Source organism: Emydura macquarii, unplaced genomic scaffold (assembly GCF_026122565.2).
Source record: "Emydura macquarii macquarii isolate MOO-44397 ecotype Brisbane River unplaced genomic scaffold, CSIRO-AGI_Emac_v2 contig_459, whole genome shotgun sequence".
Classification (NCBI taxonomy): Eukaryota; Metazoa; Chordata; order Testudines; family Chelidae; genus Emydura; species Emydura macquarii.
This window is the reverse complement of record NW_027130596.1, coordinates 1-14,416: the sequence shown is the minus strand read 5'-3', so window position 1 is coordinate 14,416 and position 14,416 is coordinate 1. Positions and strand designations below refer to the sequence as shown.

Genomic DNA, 14,416 nt, shown 5'->3' with positions numbered 1-14,416 from the left:
ATCAGTATGAAATGATCATTTATCTGCACTGGGAGGATTCTCTGTGTGCTCTGTATTGTTTGTTTTTGGGTTCTACAAAGTTTTCAAATGGTAATTTAAGTAGGCATGTAATCAATCAAAATCAGAATATCCATTCAATATCCAAAATCCATTTCCAATCAAAAGACATAACTTACTTATGTGGTCTGACCACAGAAAGCCAGGTTCTGTTCAATTAATACAGCTTTACAGATACTTTCAGCCTGCCAGTCCCAGTTGTGTCTGAGTGGTGCTCAGATGTTGATGCCATCCACCTGTCCTCAGTCCATCCTTTGTTGCATTTCATTTCAAACAACATGATGCTACTGAAGAAAGATGGTATTGTTCCCTTCTGTTACTAGCAGACAATTGTGTGTTTAAATTGAAGCAGTAGTGCCATTATATTGCATTTGTAACACATGGTTAGTTCCCTTAAAGGGAGCGTCTGATTTGAAAAGCCCCACTACTTGTGCATATGCAGAATCAGAGCTACTAATCTGAAAGAGAAATATCACTCTATATGGATTTTTACATCTGTTTTCTCTGGAGAGGCAGCTGTCCCCTATGTGCATCAGCAACAGAACTGCTGAGTTACAATAAGTTACTAGTGTGAAGTTCGTGGGGTTGCACAGGTCTGTCTGAGTGTTTCAGTATAACACAGAGGGGTGGATAGAAATACAAAATGTAAGGGCTAGGGATTCCCTGGATTCTGGAAATGTACAAACCGTAGTCACTTTGCAGGGAAAATTCCCTCCCTAGATTAAACAGCGTCCAATACCTCAGGAAGCAAAGGAGTCATTCGGACAGATCATGAAAGAATTAGAAAAAATGCAGTGTGTGGTTGCTATTCTAAATGAGGGAGGAACTCAATCTACCACAATAGAGTTTTCAAACTGAAATTATGGTATTGAGCACCTAATTCTGCACCAATCTGACTGGTAAAGGGTAAAAAGCCTGGCAAAAGATGATAACAAAATCAAAATGGTTAAAATCAAAGTACTCCGAAAAATGGGGAAATGAACAGGCTGATAAACTTGCTCATGAGAACTCGGAGCCGCCAAATCGTATGACAAAATTTAGTCCATCTGAAATACTATTTCAGAGACATATGCCAGATTGGGAACATTTCTTGTAACCTTGAGAATGGGAAAAAATAAAAGCATTGGCAACAACCACTTGGATGAACAGCCACAAATATTGGCTGGCAACAATCCAGGGAGACGCTGTAGCACAGCAGGCTACAGAGCAACAGAAAATGTATTGGTAATTTGATACGGTTAATGACAGCATGCAGTGGCAAGCAGGACGAATTGGTAAAAATTGAACCACTACCCAAAAAGAAGTTTTGGAAGAGGGAATCATAGAAGATGAGGGTTGGAAGGGACCTCAGGAAGTCATCTAATCCAACCCCCTGTGAAAAGCAGGGCCAACCAACCAAATCATCCCAGCCAAGCCTTTGAGAACAGCCTAGCTCCATCTTCCCAGGAACCGCCCTTCAGATAGTTAAAGGCTGCTATCAAATCCCCCTTCACTGTAATAATTCCAGACATTGTTTTCTTTGATCAGACCACTGAACTACCTGATCCTGTGAACATTTAAGTACATCAATAACTCACCTGGGCCCCTCAGGTGAGGAAAGATAATTGTGTTTGCAAAACAGGGCTCTATGGAAATACATTTTTATTTAAATTTTCCTTGTGTTATTAACAACTGGACAATAAAACTCAGTATTCTATCTAACTTGCTTCCACGATAATGTGTTTTCCTTGTACTCTCATGTACTGATATCAGTGTTAATGTTTATAATGTTTTTCAGCTTAATGGGGGGGGGAAACAAAAACCCCATACTGGGGCTTGATTCTCAGTCACCCCTTAGGGCGTTTATACCACTCTGGCAGTGCAACTGGTTCCTTAAAGTAAATGTAATTCTCATCCACACTCACTTTAAGATCCCTTTACACTGCCAGAGTGGTGTAAGGTGTGCTTAGTGATAATCAGGCCCATCACTGTTACCAATTCAGACCCTGATCCACGTGATGCTTTTTTCAGTTCATACTGATGTAAATCACACAACAAACCTGAACGTCAGACATCCAGCCTTCATAATGTGCATTTTGGTTTTCACAGAAAAGTTGTCTGTGTCAGCAGAGTGTGAAGGTGATACAGAGTCATGACAAATAGGAGTTTAAAAGTCCTCTAGTTCATCCAGTCTGTATCTCAGAGGATTACGCCCTAAATTCTGCATTCCCACATGTAATCCAAACTCTCTGGAATCTCTCTGCAGCACTGGGGACTCTGTTTCTGTCTCTCAGTTGCTCTGGCAGTTACAAAGCATGCACTAATAGTGTAAGGTCAAGAGCAGTGGGAATCATTATGGCCCAAAGAAGTATGAGGCCTGCTGGAACGGGGCATCAAGTAACACACCTGCTGCTCTGTCTTCTAGGAGGGTGCAGCATGCACTGCCTCCCAAGGCTAGCCAGCTCTTCCCTCCTTCCACCCTCCTTTAAGACTTTTACTTCCCAAGGAGTGCTGGAAGGCAGCAGTCATTGCACTGAGAATAGTGCAGGGTCTACAATTGTTTCTGGCCCTAGAAGCCTGCACATGTTACACCTCCTGTTATGTCTGGATCCTCGGAAGTTACTTGCATTCAGAGACAAACCAGCAGACAGGAACACAGGGAGATGTAAACACACACTGACGGAGTTTATTCTCCTACTCTAAGACCAGACAGAACTGGCTGAGCTGTGCCATAATATTCTAGAATGTCTCCATGCAGATTTTAAAGCTTGTTTCGTTGTCTGCACAGACCTTTCTGCTAATCCATTGTCATCCATTGATGACAGAGATTTTTGCCCATTTGGAGTGAGCATCGACAACAACCAAGAACGTGCTTCTTTCAGATGGGCTGGCAAAATCAATGTTAATTCACTGCCAGCGATTTTCAGGCCAGTCTAATGGGTGTAGGAGCAACAAATGAGGTATGTTCCTCACACTCTGACATTGCCTTCTCTTCAGTGGCACTGTCCAGGCCACGCCACCAAAAGTAGCTTCTTGCAATTTCTTTCATGCGCACTATTACACAGCGACCTGAATGTAGCTGTTCTAACAGCTGCGATCTCAGTAGTTGTGAAATAATGACACGCATCCCCCACAACAAGCAACCAGAATGGAATGTGAACTCCATCCTCCTGGACTTGTAGGGACAAAAGTTGGGTGAGACCTGAGAGTCCCGTAGAGATGTTCCATGCATCACTAGGTCCATAACTTGGGACAGTACTGAGTCAATGCAAGTTGCCTTCCTTACCTGAGTAGCAGTGATGGGTGTGTTCTCTACTTCTTTAAAATAGAAGATTTCTTTCTGGCCAATATCTTGATGTTGAACTGGTAAAGGCAATCTTGAGACACCATCTGTATTACAGTGCAGATCTCCGTTATTTGATCTCATATGTGTGTGCAGAAAGCAACAATTCCCATCATTGCATACGAGTAGAAGCCAACGGTGGAATGCCTGTGCATGGTCCAAAAACTGATGTTAGAAGTCGATGGTCGGTGAGAAGTGTGAACTTCCATCCAAACAGGTACTGGTGAAATTTCCAAAAACAATTCCCAGTGCTTCATGTTCCATTGGGGCATAATTAGTTTGCCTTGCTTAAGGTGTGTAATGCAAAAGCAATGGGTTTCTCTTCTCCAGAAGGCACAATGTGTGACACGACCGCTCCCGTGCCATAAGGAGAGGCATCACAGGCCAACTGTAGAGGTAAGGATGGCTCAAAATGTGTCAGAACCTCTGAACTGAGCAATACACATCTAGTCTTGTGAAATGCAACATCACAGGCTTCAGTCCACTGCCAGACCTTGTTTTGGCAGAGGAATTCAAGTAGTGGTTTTAGTAGTGTTGCTAACTGTGGAATACATTTTCCATAATAGTTCAATAGCCCTAGAAAAGAGTGAAGCTGGCTCATGTTCTGAGTTGGTGTGTCCAGTTCCATGCGTCCAGTTCCATGCGTACAGGTTTACCTTCCAGCAGCAGGGTCACCCGGTATTCATGTGAGCCAACTGCCATGGACAAGATGTGGAGTGGCACTTTTTCTTCGGACTCGGTGTCACTTTGATCATCCTGAACCTCCTGTACCGCATGTAGATTTTTCTTTTTGGTCCACCAGACAGCAGGCCTCTTTTATCAAACAGAACAGCTCTCCCCCTGGGATGGTCACCTCCATCCCACTGATCCCAGCACACACCTCGTACTAAATGGTTCATCTAGCTCTAAATACATTTTGATTCTTGATTAAAGGGATTTTAATTAATGGCTCAAAGTTCACTTTGCCTGATATTTACACAAACAAAACTGAACTTACAGGGAGGTTCACAAAAAGCAGGGAAAGGAAACTGAACAAGGTGGAATAGAAATTGAGTTCACCATTTGCAAGAATTGCCATGAATTCATGTTCCTGTTCTTTAGTGAGCTCCAGATTCACAAGAACATAGGAATTGCCTTAAGAGATAAAACCCAACGTTTATATAGTCTAGTATCCTGTCTCTAATAATGTGCAGCACCAGATATTTCAGAGGAAGGTGCAAGAAATGGTAAGTAGCCAGCGGGGGGATAATCTGTCCCCATATTAGATCTCATCCTGATCTCAAACTGTTAGAGATTGTCTTAAGCCCTGAATCATGAGGTGAATAGCTTTCCAAATTTTTTTGGAAGCCTGGGCTATTATAACTCTGAATATGGCTCTTCCAGTAGATGTGGGGATCACAAGGACTTAGGCAGACATATCACAATCATTCTGTAGCCAGGACTAGCTTCGTTTGGGACTCCAAACTCCCCTCAATCCGTAGTGGAGCTCCAAGTGATGTCATCTGTAGAGCTGATCAAGAATTTGGTCATGAAACATTTTTTGTCATAAAATTTCGATACTGAAACTTTTCACATTAATATATTGGCTCTGGTGCATCTTTCATATGGATGGTTTTTCACATCCAAGATGGAATTTCTGGTCAGAACTAGAAGGGGAGAAAGTGGGAAGTTTCCCAGGTTTAGAGACTCATCAGAGGTATAAAAAAACCCATATTAAATTCCCTGTATTGATATATGGTACACGTTACTATAAGTCTGTTTTCACAATGTGGGAATGGCAAAGGAAAATATCAATACCTGATGGTTTTACTGATGTTACAACATGTCAGAGTCTTAAAAGAAGCCCTCATTGTCTCAGGTCTTTCCCTTCTTCCATTTAAATGATTTTGTCTTGCATAAAATTCTGAATGCAGATCTTGTGACTTCTCCATTTCCTGTGATCCTAAAAGGAAAACAGGTTTACACAAATCAGATGAGAAGTGCACTTCATATGTCCAAAATCTATTTCTAATCAAAAGGTGTAACTTGTGCATATGGTCTGAGCAAGTAAAGCTAATTTTTCTTCAATATATACAACTTTTAAAGGTATTTTCTCCCTGCTCATGGCGATTGTGTCTGAGCTCTTCTCAGATGTTGATACTGGCCACCTGTCTTGGTTACTCCTTTGTTTCATTTCATTCTGAATAATAAGATTCTCCTGGAGAAAAAAAGTTATTTTCCACTTTTGTTGCTAGCAGGAGACAAAGGCATGTTGATATCTCATCAGTAATGACATTATATTACTTGATGACATAGGGCTTGCTCCTTTCAAAGGAGGTTTTAACTGTGAGAGTAGCATGTACACTGTCTCAGTTCAGAAATGCATACATTCAAAGGCAGAGCTGCTGATCAATTGACAAAAATAAGGGGAAATTGATTTACAATGCAGAAATAATACAACTCAAAGAGAGATCCAGCTCATAAAAGCATTGACAAAATAACTCAGTTCTAATAAGTTACTATTGTGAGAACACATCGGGTTGCACCGGTATCTCTGAGTGTCTAATCTTCTCTGAAGAAACTTATTACCAGTGATGATGTCTGAGAAAAAAACCCAAATATCTTTACACTCAGGTCCCATGGAGTTTGTGATAGTGTTTATAGAAAAAACTTTTTTACCACAGTAAAGTGAGCACATTAGATATGGAAATTATGGAGACAATAAATATGGCACTACAAATGTCCTTTCTACAAAGAGCCTATTCAGAGCAGAGTCACTTTCCAAAGTATAATTTACTCCAGACTTGTTCTATGTACCATCCGTTTGAGTACAGGTGTAACTTCCAAATTTCATTCAGTGGGTGATTGTGTATCAGTAAAGCTATACTGTGATCTGCACCAGAAATCATTAACTCATGCTATGCGATTACAGAGCTAAGACAGTACAAATTCAAATCAGAGGATGGGCCATGGATAGCTGGCCATTAGCAGGAGAGCAGAGAGGGGGAAAGACTAGAGGAAAAAAAGGTACTATTATTATGATGATGAATATTTGTAGTATCAAGAGGCCTCAGTTGGTCACATTATTCTAGACATTATACAGCTACTTAGACTCTGCCCTGAAAAATGTAAAATCTGAATAGAAAAGAGTGGGAGAGAGAATATTGTAGTATTGGGCCAGCAAAGGTGAAATAATTAGCAAGCTGGGTGACCTGTAAAGCAACACTTAAGGACATACCAAAAGGATATTGAAATGGTAAACAGGGCTATTCCTTGTAGATACTTATCAAGACCATGTTGAATACACTAGAATCTTTAACATGTTTGTCTGTACTGTTAGAGAATAAAGGGTAATTGCTAAATGTGTCTGTGCTTACCTGCATCCTATTAGAAATCTAACAATATGATCTGATTAGCTGGTAGATGTAAATCCTGTCCCTATTTTAAAATGCTTCATTATAGTACTCTATTGACTCAGAAATCAAACACAGTATTATCATTTAGATCAGACTTGTGGTGTAATAATATTATTGTCCTAATCTCTCCTCCGAACATGTAATTACAGATAGTAACCTACCTGTCAGCTGTTTTGATAATTTGAATGGCTATTGCTAGCTGCATTGTCTGAGAAAGGACCTATTGGATAAAGATCAAACTGTGAGCTTGCTTTCATCACAGCCCACATAGTGCAGTTACCTGTGAGCACCAACCTTGCTTCTGCTATACAGAAAAACTCAGACCTGATCCTTTTCACCTCCGAGCTGCTTAAACTTTGACAGGGGAGGTCAAAGCCACAAGACTGAGGTCTCCACATTTATTCTGGATTTCCCTGGAATTCTCATGGAAGAACTTGACCAAACGCTACGCCTGAACTGCCTATTGGACTATAACCTTTTACACTGATTCCATAAAGACTTTTACAAATCAGTAGTCTCATCATCTCTGCTATGAAACTGACCTAAAGACATGAAATCTATCTGTATGTGTATTGATTTGTAACCACAACAACTCTCTTTCTTTTTCATTTTTATTATTAAACCTTTTAAACGTTTAGTACTAAAGGCTTGGCATCTGCATGATTATTGGGTAATATCAGAAATTAATAATGACTTGGGGATCATTGTATGTTCTTTGGGACTGGTGAACCTAACATATGGTGAATCACATTTTCAATAACATCTCGCTGTGTCAGATGGAATTCCCATGCTGGCTTGCTTAAAGACTTGTGTGTGACTTCCTGGAAACCTGTGTGGTATTACAAAAGCTATTTTGTTAGTGGCTTGATGATATTAATCACCAGTCTTGAGGATTGGCTGCCCTATATCTTGAGTTGGCCTTCTGAGTGTGGCCCATCCAGGCATGGCAGTCATAAATTATTGTCACAGCAGCTGTGGATTTTTTTAACATCTTTAATAATGTAAACAAGGAGGCTCTGGAGTGTAGGGGTCAGAACAGAATCTGCTGAGGAGTAAACCTGAATCCTGTTCCTCATTTTGACACTGACACACAGTGTGACTTGAGCAAGTCACTTCAGTTCTCTCACATCTGTAAAAGAAGGCTTAGTGATACTGTCCTTTCAAAAGCACTTTAAGACTCCAGATGAAAGGTTTTCACATATGTTTAAGTCATTCCTCTTGCTAAGCAGGCATTTCATTGTCCTTTCAAAATATTACATGAATTAAAAATAAAAAGAGAAGACAGGGAGGTTCCAACTTTGACAGGGTCACTTTAATTCTTGGTACTGCAAGTTCCTTTTTAGGAGTGTAGTGTACATTTCCTGTGTGGTTTCAGATGAAATGCTTAAATGAGAACAGTTCTTCCTTTCCCAACACTGGTCTTACAGGGCATCCAGGCTGTCTCTGTCCCTCCAGGGAGGACAAAAGATTGGACATGGAGGATGAGGAGGGATACACCACATTAAATTTGCAGTCCCGGACTCCAGTCTCTGCCCGTGGACATCTGGGCAACAACAAAGGTATCACATTTTCTAGAGTTTTCCTTGGACTTTGTGCCCAGTCTGATTGGCTATTTGCTCCAGCCCCCTCCTAGCCCTTATCACTGAATCACATCTGCTTAACTTCTCTCCACCTGCTCTCCAGACCTTCCTCCTCCCCATGTTTTCACTTGATCTATCCTCCTCATCCCCCTCTCTCCTTTTCATGTAGCTAATCTCCACATCCTCTCCACCCCCAAAAATAGAAAATTCATGGTACCAAGAACAGGTTTACAGTCATCGTACTGATCACAACACTGTTTCTCTATCCTGTCTATACTTTTTATAATCTCTTTAAGGTAGATATCGTCTCTTTTTGTGTGTTAGTGCAATGCCTTTAATAAAAGGGCCCCAATATTGTTTGCTTACTCTAGACATTACCAACATACAGATCAATAATAATGATCAATACCGTTCATGATCTTCCTCATTTCATTGTGATAGGGGATAATTGCTGTACACACAGTTCACAGCCCCAGTCCAATTCAGGAAATGTGCAACTATTGTATATATTCTTTTTAGATAGGTTTTTATAATATAGTTAATCTGTAAAAAATATCAGAAGTGACTAGGAAAATGTCTATTATTGAACCTGTTATTGATAACTTCCGGGGGTGGTGTTTGATTCTACATTAAACCTAATTCCCATATTTCCCTCTACTTTGAGTTGTGGGGTTCCCAGGTCAATCTCTTGTAGCCTGGAGATATCCCTGATCTGGATTTTATTATTCTGAACAAATTCCTTTGTTGAGATCAAACAGGACATTGTTATAGAAGGAAGAACGATATGATGTTGATAGTTAATGCAAGTCTTGAAAACTAAACTTTTCTGGTTACATGACATCAGCTTCAGCGCATTGAAGCTTGCATTGAAATAAGTTTCTAATCCTTATGTTTCTTTACAAAGTCTTCTAAATGTGATCGGTGCGGCCATGTCAACTGTAGTAATTTTATTGTGAGCATTGTGAGTTTTTGTGTTTTTCTTAATGCCTCATCGCTGAACTATGCAGCAGATAGTATCAAAGATGAGATGGGCCTTAATTACAAACCCACCTGCTTATGTGAACCTTATTTTCATTCTGTTCTGAAACCCATATGTCCATGTTGTACTATGTTCTGGTAGTTGCTGTCATCATTCCAAGGGATGAGGCAGAAGGAGTATGAGCCGGTATGTAACTGTTCCAAATTTATTAACAATTTTCAACATACTGTAATATTTTTTTATAAATAAACAAAACTTCAAACTTCGATTTCTGAGTGTGTGAATGCGGCAGACTCGGAGAGTTGTGTGCATCTCCTACTGAAAGGGTTAATTTCATTGGACTCATTTTTTTAACATTTTTATGTGCCTAAATCATTTTTGAAAATATAGGGCTTTGGAAAATTTTACCCTGACACTATCTTGAGGCTCTGGAGGAGGATTTCAACATGAACCCAAGCTTATAGTCTCCTGACAACCTGAAATATCCTAATAAGGGTCACTGTTCTGTTAACCATTATATTTGGGAACATTATTATCTACTAATATTTTTCTCAAATAGTACAAAGCTGGATGCAGCACAAAAATATCATGACACATAAACAAATACTCTTCTGAATGAGCTATTTCCGCTTCTCAAGAGCTCTTCTCTCTCCTCTATTCACTTTATGCTTGACCTGAGAATGTCAAAATATTCAGTTGTTAAAAACCTGTGTGAGTGAAGAAAAACAATATATTTTAAAAGAGTAATTAAAAAGGAGGTATCACTGCACTGGGGGAGATAGATGCACTTATTTTCATCACTGAAACTATTGTTGGTTTCTCTCAGGGATCCCTGCTCCATCTCCCATGTGGCATCCAGTTGCCCTGATTTTGCTGACATTGTGCTTGGTGCTGTTCATAGGGCTGGTAGCCCTGCTGGTTATGTGTAAGTACTGAGAATTACAATTTTACAATTTTGCAGAATTCCGGCTCTGGTGAAACTGCTAGTTTGGAATCATTCTGGCTCGAATGTTGAAAACAAAATTGCCACTATGACTTTATACCATTACGTTTCCACCTTTACAGAGTCATTTTTTGTCCAAAAAAACTACTTTGTACCCCTTTGTTTCCTGTGGCTAAAACAGAACTTTCAAAATCATATATAGGCACCATTGCTCCCTGCTAAAGCAGCCCCCTAGGCCGGGCTTCCATTTAGGGTGACCAGATGTCCCGATTTTATTGGGACAGTCCCAATATTTAGGACTTTGTCTTATATAGGTACCTATTACCTCCTACCCCCATCCCGATTTTTCACATTTGCTATCTGGTCACCCTACATCCATTGGTGAGGAATCTTGTATTTCAGTCAATCCCAGTTTTCAGTCAGTTAACCCTGGCTTTCGTGTCCTATGTGTAGACGAGTAAAGAGTTAAAGCTGGACAAGTAGTCAGGCCTAAGCTACAGGAAACGGGGTCAAGGCACAGGCAAACCTTGTTTCTGTTAATTGGTGTGAATTTTAATTAGAGTCTGTTACCTTTTTCTTCTTTTCCTCCCTTCCTGGCCATCTGCTGGGAATGAGGTTAATAAAATACCTATTGCTATTTCTGTGCAAAGCCTTGGTGGGAAGAAAGCATTATCTTCCTTCACCTCTGGCATGCCTTTACTTCAAAGAATGTTAGTGTAAAATTAACAGGTTTGAAAGTGATGTGCCCGGCCTCTGTATGGTAATCCTGTAAAAAACAAACAGGGGCAGGTATAATTATATTCATTATGTAGTTGTTAATATTCATTTTATAGGTGTCAATGTAACCAAAACAGGGACCATGGGGAGTTGCTGGAAATGTATACATTTACATACTGGTATTGATAAAAGAATTGTAAAGTAACCCCCTCGTTCCTCACTCACGGCGTCGAGGTGGAACGAGCAGGCAATAAAGGGTTCTGTCTCCCCAATCCACCCCCGGGACAACCTGTTTGATTATTTCTAACACTATGCAGAACAATTAAAGAACCAAATCTATCTGGGGCATTATGAAGTGTTTTGATGTTGTTGCATCCAAGCTTCCTGAGTGACTTACTAATGTGATATCCTTTCAATATGCAATGCTGTTGCCTATTATTATTGTCCCTTCAGTATATGATATAATTACATTTCATCCTCACTGAGATGCAATAAAATATAATGTTGCAGAATTTTGTGAGAATGAGAATGTCATGCAGTGGCATCAGGATTATCATTTTATGTCATACATCAAATATGAAAATGAAGCAAGCTAAGTCTAATAAACTCAGCTACTTCACTTCGTTATCTCCTCCAAAAACTTACTTTTGTAAATGAAGATGTGCATGCTTATTTATGCACAAACACAAAAATGTGCGCACACATACAAACAGTTTGGACAATGAAATGAACAAATGAAACAGTAATGATAAGAATTATAATAACCACAATTCTGATGTGTAAAGATCTCATTGGAAGGTGCTTTTGTGCAACTCAGTGTTTCAGGCTCCCACGGCCTCTGGGGATGGGACTGAAAGCCTCACCTTGGATAAGGAAGATCTGCAAGCTGTTATCAACAATATGCCAATGAGGCTGCGAGAAATCAGAGAGAGTTTGTGTTTGAAAGGAGAGGAGCAGAATAAGAACAATGGTAAAGAGGGTTCGTACGGACTGGGATTGATGTCCTCTATTCCAGAATGGGTACAACATGAGAAATAAACATGAAATATTCCCTTATCCCTCATTCCAATGACTATTTGATTATTTTGATGTGATGCTAGCTAATGTGCCTCAAACCTGGAATTAGAAGAACCAACTGTATCTTTAGTAAAAGAGAAGTGAGGTATAAGAGAACCAGTTTCAATGACACCTTCAGTCCTTGTCCGCTTTGTTGAAACTGCCAACAAGGTGGATAATTACTACCATTTGTGATGGTGATTTAGTGGTGTTGGCATCTAACCCAAAGGAACTAGATTGAGTCTCACCAACATATTTATCACAGGTGGAACAGCCATCAAACTTTCTTGCAGCTTGTAACACCACTGGAACAGAATAAGATTGTAGTGTATAGTCTGTATTGTTGGCGCTTTTCCTTGCGTTAAGGTGTGTGTCCCATGGTTTAAGAGTAGAGGGTATGCACTCTCAGATGCCTTGACCTTTCATTTCTTTGCTTGTGTGGTTTCTCTTTAGGCATTTTATGTATAGAGCATCCTTAACTGATAGCATAGGAGCTGATTCCCCTTTACGCTGCTATGGCAGCCATTTACATTCTCTTTAAGGCCTCATTAAACTTCCAGAGTGGACACTCAGGACACAAAAGACACTCAGACCAATAGTAATTTGGTCTATTAAGATGGAAAAAGACTTGTCCCAGATAGATCATATCTTGTTCATCCCCATTCTGTGTCCACTGCAGGGTTATTCACTAAAATACAGCAGTACTGAGTGGTAGCAGATTCCATAGCCTCGTAGGTCAGTTTCCTATTGGAGGAGAAATCAGTGGAAATCTGACTATTTCCTTAGTGCAATTGCTTGGTTTACACTAGATATACCTGGAACTGAGGTGGGCACAAAGTAGCAAGTAGGCAATCCTTGCTTTCAGGAATCTCAGACCAGACATGAATGCCTGGCTTCCAGGAGGTGGCTCTACCCCAAGGAAGGACTCTAGTTACAGAGATTAAGGAAAGAAGCAAAATCTCTTGCTGCTTGTAACAGCTCTTTCAAAAAGACTCTCTCTCACAAAACTAACATGGTATTTCTTCAAAGATTGCACTCTGCTGACATGGTGAGATACAGAATTATTCAGACTCTGTGTAGCAGCACTTTTTGGAGACTCCTGATAACAACATTCTCCACTGCAGGGTTGTAGAGAGCTCAGCAATGAGAAATCCACTCCTTCACAATGACAATATCATACTTTAAAAGAACAGAGACTCAGCAGTTCCTCTCACACAGGCTAATGAGGCAACTTCTTTGCCCACATACAAATTCTATGCCCACTCAAACCCACAGCTTCAGCTACTGTATTCTCTGCTGATGATGAGCAATAGAAACATTTTCTCTTTTTTGTAGGACCCAATTGTATACTCTGCCCTGCAAACTGGCAATGGATGGGAGGTGACACCTGTTTCTACATTTCTGAGGTGAAGAGGTCGTGGGAAGAGAGCCAGAAATTCTGTTCCTCACAGAATTCCACCCTTTTCATGCTAAAAGACAAGGATAAGCTGGTATGGTCCTGATCCCAGCCTCATTTATTTTATCTGTATGTAATTTTTCAGAAGCCCCTCCAAGACAAATTGCATTTTGGTTACTATAGCTCTGTTGCCTCAGTATCCGCAGAGTGGGGAACAGTGCAGAACACAGTGCATCGGTCAGTCACAGGATAAATAACCTTTGGAACTTACTTCCAGAGTCTATTAGTAAAGCAAAGAATAGAGGCAAGTCTCTCAGATCCAGCTGTGGTTATGACCAATGGGTTTTTCACAGGGGTACTGCATTCTGACTGCTTTGAGGAGTGGATCAGTGCTACGTGGATAACAGTTTGTCCTGTTCTGGTTGCTAGAGGGATTCAAGGGAAGGATTTCCACACTTGCAGAGAGCAGGGGTCACCATGGGTCTGAAATGTGTCTTCATTCACACTGCAATAAAGTGGCCATAAAATGCCAGCATTCTGATCTGGTAGGTGTTACATCCACTTTATCCTGGTGTAAATAACAACACAAGCTACAGGACAATCGGGAACCAGACACCTTATCTCCTATTGCTAGGCATATGTTGTGAAGACTGGATTAAGTTTGTGATGTTAAAAAGTGTGAGTTACTCATTTTGTTACTTTTCATCTGCCTCCACATTAACCGTAATTTGTTGTTTTGTTGCCAGGATCTCACTTTCCTTTTTTGTATAACATTACACAGGAAATGCCTTTTCAACATCTATTAAATGCAAACACAACCACCAAGTATGTCCTCATCATACAACAACTGCCTTATTCCCTCTGTCTCTATCTGCATAGAGACTTTTTAATGGAAATCTCTTCTTAGGAGTCTCTCAAGTAACATCCACTGAATGTGGGGACAGGGGGCAAAGTCTTTTATAGGTGGGAGC

The 14,416-nt window shown here is 40.3% G+C and overlaps 1 protein-coding gene across 1 annotated transcript; it reads left to right on the top strand.

Annotated features, from left to right (window-relative positions):
- Positions 1–8,248: 8,248 nt before the first annotated feature.
- On the top strand, positions 8,249–13,579 carry LOC137146686 (C-type lectin domain family 1 member A-like). Its single transcript, XM_067538175.1, has 4 exons — positions 8,249–8,333; positions 10,160–10,258; positions 11,811–11,963; positions 13,385–13,579. The coding sequence occupies exons 1-4, from the start codon at positions 8,249–8,251 to the stop codon at positions 13,549–13,551; spliced, it is 504 nt and encodes a 167-aa protein (XP_067394276.1). The 3' UTR covers positions 13,552–13,579.
- Positions 13,580–14,416: the final 837 nt, after the last annotated feature.